The sequence below is a fragment of the Orcinus orca genome, chromosome 9 (genome assembly GCF_937001465.1).
Source record: "Orcinus orca chromosome 9, mOrcOrc1.1, whole genome shotgun sequence".
In the NCBI taxonomy this organism is placed as follows: Eukaryota; Metazoa; Chordata; class Mammalia; order Artiodactyla; family Delphinidae; genus Orcinus; species Orcinus orca.
Window position 1 is genome coordinate 36,761,031 of NC_064567.1, and position 20,803 is coordinate 36,781,833.

General features: G+C 42.6%; 3 protein-coding genes across 7 annotated transcripts in view; 2 read left to right on the forward strand and 1 right to left on the reverse strand.

The window, feature by feature from the left end:
• ZNF277 (zinc finger protein 277) overlaps positions 1-5,169 on the reverse strand; it is a 132,278-nt gene extending 127,109 nt beyond the window's left edge. For 2 of the 3 annotated variants that reach the window (XM_033428260.2, XM_004269885.3), the window contains exon 1: positions 5,015-5,169. In XM_033428260.2, coding sequence (XP_033284151.1) covers positions 5,015-5,105 — 91 coding nt within the window. In that variant the 5' untranslated portion in view covers positions 5,106-5,169. The remainder of the gene's footprint in view (positions 1-5,014) is intronic. The other variant, XM_033428262.2, reaches the window with a different exon arrangement.
• Positions 5,170-5,325: 156 nt separating this feature from the next.
• The window catches only part of DOCK4 (dedicator of cytokinesis 4), a 491,577-nt gene continuing 476,099 nt past the window's right edge, over positions 5,326-20,803 (forward strand). For 2 of the 3 annotated variants that reach the window (XM_033428264.2, XM_004269886.3), the window contains exon 1: positions 5,373-5,736. In XM_033428264.2, the coding sequence (XP_033284155.1) occupies positions 5,700-5,736 (37 nt within the window). In that variant the 5' untranslated portion in view covers positions 5,373-5,699. Of the gene's footprint in view, positions 5,737-20,803 lie in introns of all 3 variants that reach the window. The other variant, XM_033428263.2, reaches the window with a different exon arrangement.
• LOC125965441 (uncharacterized) lies at positions 6,497-14,102 on the forward strand. Its single transcript, XM_049714989.1, has 2 exons — positions 6,497-6,595; positions 13,470-14,102. Exons 1-2 carry the CDS (start codon positions 6,497-6,499, stop codon positions 13,671-13,673), a joined length of 303 nt encoding a protein of 100 aa, XP_049570946.1. The 3' UTR covers positions 13,674-14,102.

Consider the following 20,803-nt stretch of genomic DNA (forward strand, 5'->3'; position numbering starts at 1 on the left):
CTCCGGCCTGTACCTTGCAAGGCCATCTGAGTATGTAAGATTATCTAAGCTTCTTGCTGACTCTGAATGTGGGTGTATGTGTGAAGAGCTGGGAGCTGGGTATGAGAGGGCAGTTCTTGGCAGGGGTGAGAAAGGGTATAGAAGATAATATAAAAGGCCTTCAGAGCACATAGTTGCAATACCAGTACAGAGCACCAACAGACACCCTGACAACCCCTAGGAATGCAAGGGCAGCCTAAGCAGTTATCACCACCACATTCTTAAGCTTCCCCTTGGTTACACCGCAATTTAGATTGCTTCTAAGTTAATCAGAGCAGGCAGTTTTACAGTTCAATTAGGCATATCTTTATATTGAATGCAACTGATATTTACTGAGTTCCAACTTTATAAAAGGAAATATGTTGGGCTTTCCTAAATGTATAATTCAATGCAATAATCATAGTAACTCTGCAAGGTAGATATTATAGCTATATTTTCATAAATGTAGCAGATATGTAATAAATCTACATTATACAGCTACTAAAAATCAGAATTGAAATTTAAATACAGTTTTTCCAAGATAGGGTCTAGTCCTCTTTCCACTGTCATGCCAAATATACAAGGCTGGACTTAAGCCTTAATGCTGGAAGTAAGATGACAACCTGTGGAAAACTAGATAAGAGCCACACAGATGATGGAAGACAGATTTCAAGGTCTCTGTAGCAGTTTACTCAGTTATGGGTTCAAGGTTATAAAGGACAGATTTGAAGTATTCTCTTAAATATTTAATCATTATCTAAACACTAACACTTCACTTAAAAAAAGACTGAAAAACTATGCTTAAATGCTAACTATGATTATCTCTGACAAAGTTGATACTTCATGATGACATTCTGAATTTTCCAGTTGGTATGCATAACTTTCACAAGTACACGTTGGTATGCATAACTTTCACAAGCACACAACATCTACTCAGTTTTTTATTCTACTTCAATTCCTCTGTTTAAAAATAGCAGTCATTCAAGTACTTTGGATAAATTTCAAAGATTCTAACCATTAAATTGTTATAGAGTGTTTACTACACACAGTTCTGATAGGCACTGGATGTACAAAACTAAAATAAGACAACTCTCGTCCTCAAGAAGTTCAGTCTACTGGTGCAGACAAAACTGCCAACAAATAACTACAGTGTGATATGGTGTAAGTGTGATAATGGAGATTTGGGAGTAAAGCAGGGTGACTGAACATGAGGCTGGAAAAGTAGATTGGAACCTAAATGTAACACGTTAGAGTTACACCGAAGATTTGAAGTGAAGATCCATGAATACATTTGAGTTTGGGAAGGTGGATTAAGAAAGGGAAAATCAAGAGTCAGTGAGATCAGGGTTTCCCTGGTGGTGCAGAGGTTAAGAGTTCGCCGGCCAATGCATGGGACACGGGTTGGAGCCCTGGTCTGGGAGGATCCCACATGCGGCAGAGCAACTAAGCCCCTGTGCCACGGCTGTTGAGCCTGCGCTCTAGAGCCTGTGAGCCACAATTACTGAGGCCTGCGTGCCTAGAGACCCTGCTCCGCAGTGAGAAGCCACGGCAATGAGAGGCCCATGCACCACAACGAAGAGTGGCTCCCTGTCGCCGCAACTAGAGAAAAGCCCACGCGCAGCAAAGAAGACCCAGTGCAGCCAAAAAAAAAAAAAAGTCAGTGAGATCAATAGGAAGGTTTTGCAATCATCCAGGCTAGAATTCAGTTCTGGTCAAACATTTATTAAACACTGACGAGGTGCCAAGAACAGGGTCAAGCAGACAAAAACAAACGACACGGTTTTGGTCCCCAAGAGTACAGTCTGGAGCGTGGGGACACAGGTAATTCAGCAGCAACAGTGAGGGTTAGAAACAGAATAGTGGCTACTTGAAGAGATGGAGAGAAAGAACAGATTCAAAAGATTCTTTCAGGCACAGGAAAATAAGGCGTGGTAACTGATCAAATTCAGGACCTGAGGGCAAGATAGGAATCAAGGGTGCTTCCTCGGTTTCTATAAAAGGCTTGACGCCATTTATTAAAATAGGAAATACAAGAATGAGGAGTTGACGCCACCTGCTATCCCCATTTCTTCTAGAGACATCACAAATGAATTAATAAGGTCTCCAGACGAAAAGCTTTATAAATCCAAAGAGGCATTACCATGATCATCATCTAGTGGACATGCATTTGTAGGGAAAAAAGTAGACTCTGTCAGAATACTACAATATGGAAGCACAGGTTAACACTGTCAGACGAAATCACTGCCATCAGAAAAATTTCCCCAGTAACATCCCCAAATGTGAGAAATGTTGAGTCTATTACATGTTCTTAATTTTAGGGGACAATATGAAATCCTAGTTACCGTTCAAATGTTTGGAAAGCAAGGGCTTCCCTGAGAGATGGAGCCTCAGGATGTCTGGCACACAGACCTCAGGGAAGGTGTACCTGCCTGCATACTGCCCAGTGACTCATTCTAGCAGAAATCTTGTAGAATTGCACAGATTTCTATAAAAAGACTCCCCAGTCCCTTCTGTCCCAGAATATTGAACACACAGATTGACATTTTAATTAGAATTAGAGGGAAACCTCTTAAAAGAGGCAGTTTTCAAGAAATTAATGATTTTACAGGGAAAGACATACTCGATAGCTGAAGTGGCTGCTTAACAAAAAATATGAATATGCATACTTTTAACATCATTATTTCCACCCAAAATTTGTATCACACTTTGCAGGCTTTGAAAAGAATGTGGATAAAGTCACAGAATGATACATAGGTTATTAAGGGAATTTTTTTTTAATTTTAAAATTTAATTTATTTTTTATATAGCAGGTTCCTATTAGTTATCCATTTTATACTTATTAGTGTATACATGTATTAAGGGAATTTTTAATGACAACTTTACCTTGTAAGAATGACATAAAAATCAGCCATTAAGCTCTCCCATTGATTGCTACCAATTACTGAGAATACTGATTCTCACTAATCACTGATGGGCAGTTCTGAACCAGAGTGAGGAAATTTTTGTTACAGATACAGCAAATTCACTGCTCAATACTTCTGTTGACAACAAACTGCAACCTAAAATTATGCTTTCTATCAGTTAATTCAATCTAATGGTCATCTAAACACTGATCCTGAATTAATACTGGTCATCACAGTTTGGTAATGATATGGAGAGAAGGACACTCATATTATTACTGGTAGGAATGTCTACACACACTCGTTCAGAGGAAAATCTGACATCACAATTTTAAACATGTGTCACCTTTGACCAAATTCCTCAAGAAATACACACCCGGTGGACAAGGATATGTATATAAAGCTGTTCACTACATCACTGAAAAACTAAAGCTACCCTACATGTTCATTAACAGAGGAATGGTTAAAGTATGGGACGTCCATATTATGGAACACTATGGGCACAGTCCTTAAAAAGAATTAACAAATATACTGATAGGGAAGGCTGTCTATAGTAGAACACTGGGAGAAAGACGGTGGCAGATCTTTAAGCTTACATAGAATGATCACTTTTTATTAAAAAAAAATCAAAACCATACAGATGTGTGTCATATATAAAATTTATTAGAAAAAACACACACCAAACCCCCAAGAGTTGCTACTTTGGGAGTGGGACTGAGTGTGGTGCAGGAACTTTCAGTTTTTTACCTTACACATCTCTGAATGGTTTGAACTGATTATAATGAAAAGTTTTATAATTTTAAAGTAACTAATGATATTTAAAAGTTATACAATGTTTTTGAAAGGCATACCCAATTTTCTTTTTTATGAGTTAATCTGTGAGATAAATTCACCAAAGATTTCACCTTCAAATGTTAAACTGGTAGCCCTCTGGTACTTTGAGAATATGGAAAACCTTTAGTATGTTACTACAAGATAAGAGTTGACTATATGGCCAACCCCAAAATGAACTGTTTAAGGTGTGAATATAACACAATATTTAAGTATGGAGCTTAGCCAAAGATTTCTTTGGTAGAGGTACTGAAATAATTTCAAAGCTAGGGGTTCCATTGATAAGAAGTGGGAAGAAATCTCTGTGCTAAGACAAAAACTTAAGACTAAATGTCAATTTAACCATGAAAACAAAAACAAAGAAAGAAATTTTTATAAAACCCAACAAGGACGGAGAACCAAATTTAAGCCCCAAACCATGTCCATTAGAAAAAGACAAGTAGCTGTGTTACATGAATAAATCAAAAAAGAAGAGTGGGATGGGGATAGACAGACTAAAGGTAAAAGAATGGGACTAGGAATTCTAAAGAAGATCCCCCTGCAGCTTTCAAAGTGTGATTTTTGCTCTCTATATTGGATCAGAAGACAACTTGAAAGTCAAGTGAAGCCGAAGTAGCTGTGATGATTTTCTCTGGAACCATGACTGCAAATTACCACTTCCCTTCCTCTCGTTCTAAGGACCCAGTCTGGAAGATCTCCCAGGCTCCACATTCAATCCTGGAGAACGCCTGGGGCAGTCAAAGAGCGAGGGGGTAAACTGTGAGAGCCACACACACTTTCCCTTCAGAGGCTACTCCAGCCAGCAGTTGAGAAAATCTGTAGAGTGGATAGCAGCGACCAACCAGTCTGCAACTGGAAATCCACCCGAATCAAAATAAAACCTATCTCCCGAGGCCAAACCAAGCAAACCAAGGCAGGGGTAGGGTACTGGCGAGAAAAGAGAGTGGCTAATCCCAGAGTTACAATAACCCACGCACGAACGTGACATGACCCACGCCCACTCAGCAGCGAGCGCAAAGGTGGGAGCTCCAAATGTGGGACAGACGCCCAGGGAACTTCCCCGGCTGCGGAGGCTATGGCATCCCATTTTCTCTTCCCTCCCAGACAGCCCCCAACAACTAGCCTCCTCCGACCCCACGCCATCCCGCTGGGCCCTGCCCGAGGTTCCCTCGTGCTCAGGTGGCCTTAGAGCTAGGGTCCGCCCAGCAGTCAGCAGCACTCCAGGTCGGAGCGAAAGGAAGACACCTCAGAGGCACCGTACTCACCCTCATAACTGACACCCCCAGTTCCGCCACGTTTGCCATCACCGTCCTCCTCTCCTTGGGTAGCAGCCCCCCGTGTCTTGGGAGCAGCCATTACACGGCTGAGGAAAAAAAAGGGAGGGCTGCGGCCAGGCGCGGAACCAATGGAAACGCGATTGGAAATGAACTCCCCATCGACGCGGCGTCTCCTCCACTCCCACGCCGCGCCGTCACTATCTGGGCCAATAGGACGTGGCGAGCGGAGCGTATCCCCGCCCCCAGCCGCTAATTCCCCTCCTCCTTCCGGGATGGAGTGGCCCAGAACTACAATTCCCAGGGTGCTGCGGGGGCGCTAGGCAGGGAGGGCTGGAAGAGGCGCTGGCGGGAGGGGGTGCGCCCGAGAGTGCCCCGGCGTGTTCGCTTAGTTCAGTGAATCAGAACAATGACTGCGCCTCCGGGTTCCCGGGAGCGCGTCGGAGGAGTGTGAATAGCTACCGCCGGGAGAGCGGCGGGTGGCGCAGCCTCGGCCGCGCGGTGTCAACGCCGGGCTCGGGAGCCTCCAGCGCAGACCTTGCCCAGCGCCTGCAGCCCGCGCGGAGCCGCCGGGCTCCAGCGCTGCAGCCGCTACTCGGGAGCTGTGCATTGTTGTGAGTCGGAAGAAGGGGCGCGGGGATTCCAAAGCGAGAAGACCCCGGACCCCTCTCTAGCCATGTGGATACCTACGGAGCACGAGAAATACGGCGTGGGTGAGTCTCAGCTGGGCGAACTTTTATTCCGCTCTGGCCGGAGCGTGTGCGTATTTCTCGTCCTTGCCCCCGCGCCCCTCTCTCTCCACCCGGCTGGAAATGCCTAATCCTAGCATCGCGCTGCGGGTTCGGGGCTTTGCCCAGCCAGCTCCGGGCAGAGGGGTGCGCGCCGGGGTCTCGCGCTTTAACGCCGGATGGGCGCTTGAGGCACCGGCTCCCGGAGGGAGCGCTCGGACGGCTGAGGGGAGCGCGCCGCCAGTCCGCCTGCTGCGGGCTCTGCCTGCGGAGTTCGGAGTGGCGACGGGGCGTGTGTATGTCAAGTTGGAAGAGGAGGGCGAACGGCATTCCGCTCCCTCCTTCTCCTTTTTCCCCAAAGACTGCAAGGGCTGTGACAATTTCCCAGGGTGGAAAGGGAGGCAACAACAGTCGCGTAGAGAGAACATCCCCAAAACAGAAGGGAGGCGCAAAACCTTCCCTCTGCCTCCCTTCAACATTCCCGGAGAGCGGAATGTGGCACCGTCCTCAAAAGAGCCGCTCTGACAGAGTCCGGCCCGAGCCTCCCTCCTCCCTTCCATCCCGGGTTACCGAGTGTGTTGAGGGGCGGGGGGAAATTGGTAAATTTCAACATCTGCGCAGCTCTGCTCTTTGGTCTTTGGAGGGGAACGGGTATTTCAGCAATGTTTTTACTTCTGACCACCCTCTCTGCCCGGGGTGAGCCCGGTTGGGGGGTGGGGTGGTGGAGGACAGCTGTGGAGTGTTAATGGGGAGAGGGAATCGGAAAGCTTGGGTCTTCGAGGCGAGGAGACAGCTCTTAGGAAAGGACTACCCAGACACTGGTGTTCGGAGGAAAAGGAGCAGGGTAGTGCTCGCTCTTCTGTGCAAAGGTGAACAACAAAGGACATTAATGTTGACTGATGAATACAGGAGTCTCCCTTCCTTTCCCTCCTTCCATTTCAGGCCGATTACAGTTCCCGTTTTTGTTGTTTGATTTCAGCTGAGTCGCCCCTTGGCAGTTACTCCTTTTAGGTTGCGACTATTAAGCCAGGCTCTCTGACAAGCCTGCAGCAGCCAAATGCAATTATAACCTCTCAGAAGGTTTAACAGAGAGAAAGCATTATGGATTTTACTAACAATCTCTATTTCCTATAATGCCCCGTCCTGCTGATTGGTGTACTTTTTTTTTTTTTAAATTGGGTATAGATCTAGTGATTTAGATGATGTGTAGGTATCTGCTTATGTTCTAAATTCGTTTTCCTGTAATTATTTTTTTCATTTTCCTGTAATTTAAAAAATCTGGAAAGCCTTTCCAGGGAGTCATAGTTACAGGGAATTTTTTTTTTTTCCAACTTCGCCTGGGGATAGGACTTTGGAGTCCCCTGAAAGGTTTAAACAAAGTCATTCCTGTATATTACATTAGCTTTCATTCTGGATTTTGACTGGCTAGCAAGACAATAGTTTGTCCAGGACCCACCTTTGGGGAGGGGTTCCACCTTTCCCTCTCTTTGAAGTGTAAGGGGAGCCTTTGCCAGGCACTCTACTGGCAAGGAGTAGATGTTTCCTTCCCTTCACTAACCCCTTTTTTGGAGTAGATTACCCCTGGCTAGGAAAATACATTGCCTTTGCTGAACTGGTGAGGACCTGGAGTGTTCCCTTGTCACCGGGTTATCACTCAGTGCAGGAAGCACAGACACGTCCAGCAACACAGTCCCGCTTGGAGTTGATCCCAGATGTTGCTTTCTTCCAAGTGTTAAATTATACAGATTATGGATGGGATTTACTTTCTTGATTTCTTTATGCGCCAGGTCACAGCTGGGGTGCTGGTATCGATTAGTTCTTCTCTCACCTTTCTTTGCAAGCTGTGGGCAGAGGATTAAAACATACTCTGGGATTTCCTGGAATGGCAAACTGGATGTTATCACTCAAGTGTTTTGGGCTGCAGCAGACACCTCGCCTTTGGGTGGCTGTGATTTGGTTGCAGAGTAGGGGAGGCGGAAGGATGAGCACACATTTGGAAAAAGGTTGAGTGAGATGAGCGGCGAAAGCGGTGGGGCGGGGGTTGTCTGTTGTGCTCATTTATACAATATCACACATAACATGGAATGTTAACCATCTTTTATTATTAATTTTTGAGCATTTGGCTTATGAAATGCTTAGCTGTTTTTTAGAATCCATCTGTTAGGGGTGTGTGTGTGTGTGTGTGTGTGTGTGTGTGTGTGTGTGGTGAAAATTTTGCTAGGATTCTTACGTGTGTACTTTATTTCTCACCACGGAGAGCACTATTTGTAGCTGCCTATGCTGCAAGTTGTTATTGATTTATTTATTTTTATAAACTTGGTTAGTGTATGTGCTTTTCTTGTCTAGTTTTTTATAAATACTAAGGAAAAGATGTTTTATGGGCACAAATGTTTGGTTGATATCAGGTGTAGTAGTAATTCACTTTCCTCATTCTTTGAAATAAATTGGTCTTTGTGACTTTGAGTGCCTGAAGTTTCCATGCAAATTGTATATTTCTAATATACTTCTTATCTACCATCAATTATGTATGAGATAATTATGTGTCTTTATATATTAGTGTTTCAGTTTCAAGGAACACATTGTAAACATGGATAAAATGACTTAAATTTCATACCTGTAGTAAGGTGTACCAGAGATAGAAATTCCTTTTCAAACCTGATGTGTGGGCACTATCTCCTCCATTTAACTGATGAATAGTCTTAAAACAATGTGTACATAGTCATATACCTAAGTGTTCTAAGGAATTAGACAGGTATAGTGATAAAGCTAGAGTCCTGAGTGATAGGGAACCTTGTCTCTTTAAAAACATGTTAGTAGGCACAATGATAGGCATATTTTATCTTGGGCGATTCTGTTTAGCTTTTGGTCTTAGTCTAGACAATGCTGCCAGCTGTGTGACCTTAGGTAAGTCGCTTAACTTTTTAGGGTCTCAACATCATGGTCAAATGATATCCAAGATCCTTCCCAGTACTGATTCTGTAGAGCTCTTCCAAACAAGTGTGTCCTTTGGTAAGACAGACATTTCTATTGTGTCAAGATTGTTATGAGAAAGACACTTTTGCTGTGACACATCCCACATGGTTTTCAACTAAGATCACAGGTAAGCAAACTACCTGGCAAGCTGCCAGAACCAAGGTGATGGTTGCTTGCTTTTTCAGTCTGTTTGATTGTCCAGCAGGAACTCCGTGGGCAATGACTAAAGCATTCTTGATCACCTCTTCACAACTTACCTCACGCCCACTGTCTGCCTTCTGCCTGTCCTCATCTGTCATACCCCCTGTCCCCTCCCTTAAAGTGGTGGGAATTAGTCACAGAGAAAGTTAGGACCATTGCAGATCTGTTTCTACATTCATTTGCTCAGCAGGCATTCATGCAGCATTCCCAGGTGAGCCAGTAGCCTTACTGAGCTGCAAACTGCACCTCTACATCCAGCCAGTTGTTTTACATGTGTGAATCCAGTTAAGCTTAGAGGGGGAATATGGGCTGGATTGATCACTGCAAAAAATCCATGAGGCTTACAAGAAACAAAACTCAGAACAAGCTGATCTGAAGGTCATGGATGTCATTTAAAAAATGAATTATTATAGTACCAGTATCACTGAGTACCCACAAACATTCCTGTCCTCCATTTATCCTGAAGTGCTTTTTGAACTCATCCAAGTAGGAATTCTGTTCCTTTTTAAAGCCACTTCTATTTTTAGGGGGAGAGGTACCGTCTCTTATTTACACAGGATCTTTAGAATGTCTTTTCCTTCAGAAGCGTGCTTTAATGGTAGCCTGTGTGGGAGAGTTATGAGGGAGTGTACCTTTCCTCTTAGCTGTTTTCAGTTTGTTAGCTAGCAGCCTTAAAATGTTTCCTATTTGTGGTACTGTGATGTGTGCAGATAACATGTGTAGCTAGATAAAGATGTGCTGCCTGGAATTGTTTGTGGCATTTAGAGCCTGGCACAGGATTCTAAACTTTCAGTGAGAAGCAAAGAGGAGTGATTTATACCTACAAGTAAAGTACCATTGAAGGGCTGTGCAGACAGTGGGATGGCAGCTGACGTTCTTGATCTGGCCTCCTGTGGGAATAGCCTATAAACGTTTCCCCCTTTTGGTCATTCTCCTAAGTGATGATTCTTTCATGAGGCCCCACAGTAACACAAAGATGCTGCCTTTCTTCTTTAGTCTTGTTTTTTCCCCAGAGGCTGTATGGTAAGTACTACAAAGGAGTTAATAAAAATTTCAAGAAACTTAAGGCTTTCTTGTCTCTAGCTCCATTTCTTAGGAGACTACATTTTCAGAATTTCTTACAGTATGTCCAAATTTCTAGCATAGTGACTTTATGCTGTTAGCATATATAACAGAGAAACGTTAAACTCTAAGGAAACCCAACCAAGATGCTATAACCTTACCATATTAATACAATGTTTTATAGGTAAAAAAATGTTGTGAAATTATTTCATTTGGGTCTGCTCTCTGAAGTAGAATGATAACTTCCATTTAAGACATGAGGAAACAACTTCACAGAAGTTAAGTGACTTACAGGCATACCTTGGAGATGTTGTGCGTTCGGTTCCAGACCATTACAATAAAGCGAATTATCACATAAAGCAAGTCACACAAATTTTTTGGTTTCCTAGTGCATATAAAAGTTATGTTTACACTATACTGTAGTCTATTGAGAATGCAATAGCGTTATGTTTAAAAAACAATGTACATACCTTAATTTAAAAATACCTTATTGCTAAAAAAAAAAAATGCAAACCATCATTGCAGGGTGGCTACAAGCCTTCAATTTGTAAAATAAATAAATAAATAAATAAATTTTAAAAAATGCAGTAAGTGGGAAGCACAATAAAATGAGATATGCCTGTACTCTAGATCAGTGGCTTTTAATCTTGTTTAGCTGTCATCCATAATAGGAAATACATTTTATTTCCTGACACCACCAACACCACCCCACACACATATAAGTGAAACAATATTTGCTCATACTTTCTTTGATGTTCTATTCTTTTTCATTTAAAAATATATATACAAATATCAAATCATTATGTTGTAATACCTGAAGCTAATATAATGTATGTCAATTATACCTCAATAAAATAAATTTATTTATAAACTTAAAAAAAAAAGTTGTCATTAACGTAATGACTCATTAATGGGTCCTGACCCATAGTTTGAAAAGCACTGCTCTAGATACCACATTTGTGAAACAGGAAGGACTGGAACTTAGACCTTGTTGGGTTTCTAGTTAAGTTCATTCATGATGTTGTTGCTTTTTGACATATATTTGTGTTTATTTTAGCTTAAACTTTAATCATACTTTTTTCTTTCAATATAAGTCAAAATCTGTCTTTTTATATAATATTTCTCATTTACAGTGGAACAAGTATACAAAGCCATCAGATACATTGTATAAATTGTCTCTTTAACATTACATGTGTCTTTCTACTAGGATCTTTTTGACAAGGGCTGGGATCAACTGCCTAAAGACCAATTTTGGATTTTTCTATATAATTTCCTTTGACAGTGATCTCTGGCCACTATAGCAGAAGAATAAATATAACAGATCTAATGAGTTTGCCAATTGTAGGGTTACCAGCACCATTCTTTTCTACCCTTTTACATATTGTTGACCACTAGTAGAAGAAACAAGGCAGCTCATGTAACTTGTTTTCTTAAAAATCTAAACTGGTAAGCTTATTTGGTCAGAGTATATATAATATTAAAGAATAAAGTAAAGTTCCTCAAGCCTATTTTTATTTAAGCAATTTAAATGTACTTAAGGAACAACTGTTTTACTTTCTGGCATTTAAAAAAAATGTGTGCTAAGATACACTGGATATCTACTAAGTAAATAAGAATCACCAAAAATAGTGTTAATGCCTTTTGGTGACAAAGTTGCAGTAAAACTGATATGCGTTACCCTGCTGGTTGTATTGAATATTAATGTGATACTTTTGGAAATGAATGTATGTATTTAATAGCCTTTGTGGAGCACTGTCTATTTGCCAAGCATAGTTCTGAGAGCTTGTCATGTGTTCTCTGTCTAATCCTCATGACAGCTCCATGAGGAAAGGTTCAGTTATCACTCATATTTTACAGGAAACTGAGTCATAGAGAGGTTAGGTAACTTGTCTGAGGTCACACAGAAATGGTGGAACTAGGATTGGAACCCAAAATGTTTTAGACTGAGCCTGCTCCCTTAGCCACTATTCTGTATTGCCTAACATGACAGTCATTAGGAGGCGTTTGAGTCAGTAATCCCACCCCTCAAAGTTTACATGAAAAAAAAATCAATAGGGACACAACACTTCATGCACAGAGTTATTCCTTGCCATGTTGTCTGTGAAACAACATCAATTCCAATACAGGAATACTTTAATCACTTCTGATTATCAGCACAGCAGGGTATTTATAGTCAAGAAATGGAATAATTCCATAAATAATGCTATTTCGGAAATACATTCCAGGTATGTAGTGTCAAGTGACAAAATAAATCAAAGGAAATACTGACAGTGATTGAAACTACATAAAATGTGTAGCATTATAGAGAAGATGTAGTTAATGTGTAGCATACAGAGAAGATGTAATTAATGCACAGATAAGAATTGTTAGACTATAATGATTACCAGCAAATTCTTTTTTTAAGAATTCCTTTTGGTTGGAGATATGAGCAATATTCACACATATTGTTGCTTTTGGATGACAGGGGTGGCATAAAAATGGTCTAAGAGAGATTATTGCGGTAGATGAGGTGAGAGATAAGTACCTGAACCTGGTGAGCCATCCTGCGTGGTGTAATGTGGATAATCTAAGATGTTTAGGAGATGGAAACAACAGTAACTGGATGTGAGGAGTTAGGGAAAGGAAGCAATTTAGTGTCTTCCTGGTTTCCAGCTTGAACAACTGGGTAAACATAAGTGCTGTTCAACGACAGAGACGTTTTTGTAGGTGGGGAAGGTTTATGGTGTAAGATTAAGAGTTTGTGATGGCCTAGAGTTGTCCATACTCATCAAACATTCAGGTGGCGATATCTGCATAGACAGGAATAGCATATCACTCTGGAGCAAAGGAGAGAAGTTCTAGACTAAAGAGCATGATTAGAGAGTCATTTGGTTTGTGTGTGATGACTGAAGTGATCCACTTTATTAATTGTATTGACTGATAATGTAGTCAGCTTGTCTAATTTTTAAAGTGACAGGTCCTAAATTTTCAAAGTTCAGTCATCTTGAAGCACTTTATTAATATGGGTATGGGGACTGTAAAATGAGACATATTAGCTGTCCATGTGGAGTTGGTAGGAAACTAGATTTTATGGTCTTTTCTTGCTTCCTATTAGTGCATTGCCTGGTTAAGGCATAAGTTATTTCTATTTCCGTGACAGTTCTCTCCCAAGCAAATGTCTCATGCCAGATTATGCATGTTTGTGAGATTTCCTCAACAGAACGTTGAAAAACAGAAACCACAAATAATATTTCAATAAGCAAAATTTATATATCCCTCAAACAGCATATAGGTGTATATACACATCCACAAATGGGAAAATGCTCAGATATCCAGAGCAATATATTTGTGCATACAGACTGCGTGTGTGTGTGTGTGCGTAGTAAATGTGTAACAACTCTTAGGAACCCCAAGGTCAAATTTAGAATTCTTAAAGTTATACCACTGTACTCCTGAAAACTATGTGATTTTAAGTAAGGGATTCCAGCTTAAGATAACATTAGGACTCGGCGGCGACCACTGCGCAGGTCGGACCTCGTTCGCTCGTAACTCGCTCCGCTTCCTCTGCAGCCATGTCTGACAAACCCGATATGGCTGAGATTGAGAAATTCGATAAGTCGAAACTGAAGAAAACAGAAACGAAAGAGAAAAATCCACTGCCTTCACAAGAAACGATTGAACAGGAGAAGCAAGCAGGCGAGTCGTAATGAGGCGTGCGCCGCCAATATGCACTGTACATTCCACGAGCATTGCCTTCTTATTTTACTTCTTTTAGCTGTTTAACTTTGTAAGATGCAAAGAGGTTGGATCAAGTTTAAATGACTGTGCTGCCCTTTTTCACATCAAAGAATGGAGAACTACTGACAACGAAGGCCGCGCCTGCTTCCCATCCGCCTGTCTGGCTGGCAGGGAAGGAAAAGAACTTGCATGTTGGTGAAGGAGGCTGGGTGGGACGACAGTGAAATCTAGAGTAAAGAGCAAGCTGGTCCAGGGTGTCCTGCGGGCTGTAAAATGCAGTTTAATCAGTGCCATTTTTTTTTTGTTGTTGTTCAAATGATTTTAATTATTGGAATGCACAATTTTTTTAATATGCAAATAAAAAGTTTTAAAACCTGAAAAAAAAAAAAAAAAGATAACATTAGGCTCCCTTCCCCTAATATAGCCTGCATTACTTCCCGCGGAAAGATCAATAAACGTACGCAAAGAGGCAAGCATTGATAATATTAGAAATGAAGTCTGACAGAAAACCTGTTGCCGAAATTCAGGAGGAATTTCTCCAAGGCAGGAGGAACTGCATTATGAAAACCACTTGGTGGCTTCCCTCTGCTTTCCCTCATTAATCAGAGCAGCCTCAGTGACCTCAGTGACCTGGGCAGGAAGACCCGTTGCCCCTCCCCACTGTCACCACCTTCGAGGCCAGGTCAATACATTCAACTTGGTATGTGTCCTTTACCGCCTGAGGCCTCTATGGTCCTTCTCGTTCCATCTCATCTTTGTATTTCTTGAGAGATGACCAGTTGGAGAAACAACTGGGACAGGAAGGTGGGTGGTTGGTTGGGTGGAAAGGAGTCTACGGAGAATACCATCTTGTCTTTTTTTTTTTTTTTTTTTTTGCGGTACGCGGGCCTCTCACTGTTGTGGCCTCTCCCGCCGCGGAGCACAGGCTCCGGACGCGCAGGCTCCGGACGCGCAGGCTCCAGACGCGCAGGCTCAGCGGCCATGGCTCACGGGCCCAGCCTCTCCGCGGCATGTGGAATCTTCCTGGACTGGGGCACGAGCCCGTGTCCCCTGCATCGGTAGGCGGACTCTCAACCACTGCGCCACCAGGGAGGCCCACCATCTTGTCTTTGACAGGTGTACTGCGGTCTTCATAAAAAATCTGATTTTGTAGGCACCTTTGAAGTATGGCAGTAACAAAGCATGCTGGATTTTATAGTTTTGCTTGCAATCTATTGGTGACAGAGAAAGACATGGTAGGATAAGAGATAATCTTGTCTGAATTGCCAAAAACCATGGTCCATGGCACCTGATGACTTATCACTGGGAACTTGGCTTAGAGCTGTTCACTTCAACCAGGAAGGAAGACTTGTAAGTGGGACCAAACCCACACCTTTATTTTTAGCCCCATCCTTGGTACTGCAGAGAGGTTCAAGACTCAGGTTGCATCAGTCAGTGATCACATTTGTATCCCTATCGAAGAAGGAAAGCCGCTAAATCCAGAAACAGGCGTCTGTCACTCTGTAATGAACTAAACATGGCTGCTTCTCAGCTGGGGAGGAAGAGGGAAAGCATGACATTCGCATGGGAGGCTTTGGGAAGCTGCCAGTTACACATGTGTATTTCTTTTCCACCCCCATTCGTGTCCCCTGTGTGTGTGCCAGAAAGAGAAGGTTGGTGGATGGAGGCTGGTGAGAACCCTTCTGGTTATGAAAGTCGCACGTCTTCCTGGGTGAATTTGATGACCATTACTCCCCCAAGTTGTGAACCGTTTTGTTTTTTTTGGCTGATCTGCACGGCATGTGGAATCTTAGTTCTCCGACCAGGGATCGAACGCACGCCCCTTGCATTAGAAGCTCGGAGTCTTAACCGCTGTACTGCCAGGGAAGTTCTAGTGAACTGTTTTCTTAACCAAACAATTTATTGTTCGATTTTCTGAGAGTGTTAATTGGGCATTAATCTAAACATAAAGATCTCCTTGAAATCTTTAAGCAGAAATGTAGAGATTTGGTTCTTTTTTTTTTTTCATCCAAAATGAAAGAATCCTGTCTGCCTTGGTGACTGGAGGTGAACATGTTTGGGAACATGGGCATGCATGTTTGTGAGGCAACTAAAAATAGCCCTAACCCAGGCTCTGGAGAAAACAGTACTCACTATCCTGGGGAGAGGAAAGAACCTGTTGGCCTTTCTCCGAGGGTGTCCAGAGTTGGTTGAAGAGTCTGTAGGGCTTCCTTGTTAACAGGCTTAGGGTTTAGCCAGGCTCTCGAAGAAATAGGAAAATCCAAACATGCATAGGCAGTTCTGTAAAGACCCAAGAGAGGAGAAATAGCTGAGATTTTTCTCCAGAAATCTGGATGATAAACACTAACGACAAGATAGGAGGATTCCTATAAAACTCCACACACAGGTAAAAGTTGTTTTTTTCAGGAAAATTATATTTGTATTAATTGCATCCTACATTTCATTTAATAGTCCCATCCATAGTTTATGTAAGTTGATTCAGAAAACCAACCATTTATGTTCTTGGCCCCAAGTTGGAAGAGGAAATATTATGTATAAATTATGTAAAAATTATGGTAATGAGTTTTAAAATGAGAAAATACTTATGAGAAGTGAAGAATTGGGATACAAAATTACATGTTGCAGTGTTGTTACAACCAGTTGTTACAGTTGAGAGGTGGCATTATTTTTTTATACTTTCTACTTTTTAATAATTTCCAAAAAGTAACATGAATTGCTTTTGTAATCAGAAATAATTATATAAACTCTTTTATAAACCGAGCTTTATTTCCTATATAGAGTTTTCCTCTCAGGATTAGAGGTTAGACTGGTGGAAGTTGAATCTGGAAGGCCTGAATTTCGTTTGTCATTTATTCCCAGGAAGTACTGTGTTCCAAAGTTTCAAAGTGGCTTTCCTTGCTATATGCCTGCTTGATTACTTGTGATGTTGCGGCTTTATTTCCCAGTAGTCACAAAGCTGTGTTTTCCGATGGCTGTGGGGTACAAATCTTTGGAAAAGAGCCCTAATCCCTCTTTGAGAAAGAGCTTCAAACAAATCATCTAAGATAAAAATACTGTTCTCTCCAAGAAGTGTTTGTTTAGAAGATGAATGTTGGTGTCACTGCTCACTTTCCATCGTCTGTAAACTCTGTCCAGTGAGACTGTGGGTCCTGGGATAATTTATGCAGGAGAAATTGATCAATGTAGAGAGTCAAGAACTTGAAGAGGTTTTATTTAGCAATTATGGGGAATAACTGCTTATTTATGGGTGTCAGGATGGAATGTTTGTGTCCCTCCAGAATTCTTATGTTGAAGCTCTGACCCCCAGACTGGCTGTATTTGAAGTAAGGAGGTAATTAAGGTTGAATGAGGTCATAAGGGTGGAGCCCTGTTCCAATTAGATTACTGTCCTTATAGGAAGAGACCCTAGAGAGCTTACTAGCTCTCTTCAGGAACTCAAGCATGCACGTACCTAAGAAAGGGCATGTGAGGACAGAGTGAGAAGGCAGCTGTCTATAAGCCAGGGAAAGAGCCCTTACCAGAAACTGACCCTACTGGACCTTAATCTGGGACTTCCAGGCTCAAAAACTGTGAGAAAATAAATTTCTGCTGTTAAGTCACCCAGGCTATGGTATTTTATTATGGCAGCCTGAGCTGACTAATACAATGGATTAGAGCAGTTTTAGGCACTGTAGGAAGAGGAACAAAGAAAATAGAAGCAGAATCTTGAGCCTCTGTTTAATAGATGTAATCACTGTAGCCCCTGTCTATGGTCTGAGATCTAACTAACTCCCTTGGTCCACCCTCGGAAGCACAGACTTAATTGAGTCCGAGTGTTTGATGTTGGTCATCTGCTGATAACTCCAGGAATATGTTTATTTGAATAATGGCATTTGTGCAAAGTTGCTCATATTGTCTTAAGTCATTAAATCAATTTGGGTGCCTTCAAAGCAACTAATAGAAGTAGGGTCTTGAAATGAGTCATTTCTCCCTGCTACAATTATTTATGAGAAACTAGGGGTAATAGTTTTGACCATGTGGGTTAGCATTTAGAATAGGTAGTTGAAGTTTTATTATACGGAAATTTGGTTGGAGACATCACTTTAGGTGTACTTCGTTTTTGAAAGGCCTGCCTGGGGAGTAAATGCCAAGTCCCTGAGGAGAATAAAGCAATATTGGGGGAATTTGTTGTCCATTTTCTGTCCTTAAATATGCATATCCTGATAGGTAGTACATCCCTCTAAGAGTTTACTTGCATATTGTTTTCCTTAGTGATAAGTATAAAGGCATATCTAATGACACATTGACGGAAAAACTTATGTTGGGTGATTATTTATTGGGTATGCCTGCTGTCTATAATCATGCTAGCTTTTTGGGGGCACACGAAGAGGTTTAGAACTGAGTCCCTGGACAGGTGAAGAAGGTAGAAGTGTTTCATAGTTTTCTATTTAATTTACACAACATTGTTTTCAAAGTAGGTGTTATCCCTGTTTTTTTTTTTTTTTTAATTTCACTTAGTAAGGCAGTATATAAACGTATCATAGAGAAATCAGTGTGAAGGTTAAGACATATTTTCCCTCAAGCTTTAAAAGGAAGATAAGGACTTGGAATGGTGATGCTATTCACTTGTGAGCCTGAGGAAATAGCCCCGAGGAGGGAGTGTCTCATATCCTGGAAAACTCAGAACTTGTCCAGAAGAATAGAGGTTTCATTTTTAAGATACTTCCCATAGAGTGAGTCACCAGCTACTGAGATTGTCCAGTATAAACACCTGAGTAGAGTTGTACTTTAAATAGCTGGAAAACCTTCTTCCTCTTCCTACTGGGTAATTTCCGCCCCCATTCCCCCACCCCCACCCCCCACCAACCCTGGATTCATTCCTGTCACCTGACCAATGTTAAGTATCTTGGACAATGGATTGTCTTTTTTTGTGATTTCCTTCTAAGACTGGGCAGAGGAAGAAAGATGGATTCAATATTAACTAAGAGTGGCTAGGCAGAGGAAAAAACAGGCTTAAGATGAATGTTTACCAGGGGCTAGGCCTGTGTGATTGACCCCAGATATACGCACTGAAGCCTTAGCAAACCTAGAGAGAGTGAGTGATTTGTTCAAGGTGAGATTTGGACACATTATCTAGGTCTGAAGCCTGTGGCCCTGTCATGGTACCACACTCTTCTGCACACACAGGCCTATGGCTGAAATCTGGAGGCCCAGCTTTGGGGCCTGTGGACAGTGGTGAAGAAATTGCTCACCATACTTTACTTTTTGAATAAGATGCTTGTATTAATTCCAGTATTATATGAAATAAGTATCTTCATTGTCTTTTATTTTTTATTTATTTTTTATTTTTTTGCGGTACGTGGGCCTCTCACTGCTGTGGCCTCTCCCGTTGCGGAGCGTAGGCTCCGGATGCGCAGGCTCAGCGGCCATGGCTCACGGGCCCAGCCGCTCCGCGGCATGTGGGAGCCTCCCGGACCCGGGCACGAACCTGTATCCCCTGCATCGGTAGGCGGAGTCTCAACCACTGCGCCACCAGGGAAGCCCCTTCATTGTCTTTTTACTTCAGCCTTAGCCTCTGGTGGTCATGGTCAGGCCCCTCATGTGCTGCCTGCATGTGGGTGAGGGATGTGGAGCACAGTGGTGCTGGAGGGGTCATGAGGTGGGTCAGGAGATGGATGGGTACCAGAAGGGGTGGGGGGAATGGGGGAGTGAGAGCCAAGGACCGAACAGGGCTGCATGACAGGAAGGGAGTAAAAATGTGCATCTGTGAATGAGGATGGACCTTGGCCAAGTGTGACCGGGGCCAAGGAGGAACGCTGGAGCAAAATACAAGTTCTCAGTGATGGAGGGACTAGAAGAAAGAGCTAGAAGGGAGGGCTGACCAGCATTGATTGGAGCAGCCATGGAAACCCTAAACTCTGAGGCTGGTGGTTCTGATGTTGGAAGTTCTTGCTCTGCATGGACCTGGGCCCCATCCATGCTCAGGGAAGCCTCGACCTACAGGGCCAAGGATCCAATGCCATGGCAACCTGGGTGGGCTGGGTTGGTACTTCTTGTCTGATTACTGTGGTAGCCTCCTCATTTGTCTCCTACCTAGAGTCTCTTCTTTCTCTAGCACATGCCTTGCATTTTAACCACAAGTGATCTTTTTTATAGAGCAACTTTGTTGATGTGCTTCATCTGAAAACACAAAAATACCTGTAATGTTTCCTTTGCAGTCAGGATAGAGTCCAAAGTCATTTCAAAGCACACCAGGTCCTTCCTAAATTGGCCCCTGACTGCAATCCAGTCCCGTATCAGACAGTTCTTCCTCCTGCACCCTGTGCTCTATGCTAGGGAACCAGGTAGAGCTTTTCAGAGGTGCCATGCTGCTTCTGAACTCTCGGTCTCTGCACTTGCCGGAACTCTGCCTGGCCGGTCCATCCTCCTTTGCCATCTTTACCTGGAAAACCTAACTGTGGTGTCTCTTCTCTAAGAGTTTCCATATCTGACTCCTCCTGGCAGAAATGAAAACTGCTCTTTATTCCACATCTGTGCCCGCAGCTGCCTCTCTCAGGGCTCTTGTTACTACCATTTGAAACTGTCTACCTCTGCTACAGGCTTGTGAAGCCCTAGATGCTGTGCTGTCCAGCTTTGACTTCCTGCGGGGGTAACACAGAGCTAGCTTTTAGTAGGCTCAGTAAATCAATGAATCAATGAATCAATGGTATTCTAGTCATTCAGGCTGCTATAACAACATACCACAGACTGGGTAGCTTATAAACAGAAATTTATTTTTCACAGTTCTAAAGGCTGGGGATCCAGCCTGGCCAGCTTCTGGTGAAGGCCCGCTTCCAGGTTGCAGACTTCTTGCTGTATCCTGACATGGTGGAAGGGATTAGGGAACTCTCTGGGGTCTCTTTTATAAGAGCATTAATCCCATTCATGAGGGCAGTGCCCTCATGACCTAAGCACCTCCCAAAGGCCTCACCTCCTAATACCATCGCATTGGGCATTAGGATTTCAATATATAAATGTAGGGGGAAACGATCATTGAGACCATAGTCAGTGGGTTCCTTGGATGAGGGAGAAAGCTCTAAGCTCAGTGTGTTGTAGTTTTTTGTTAAGTTTATCTACCAGG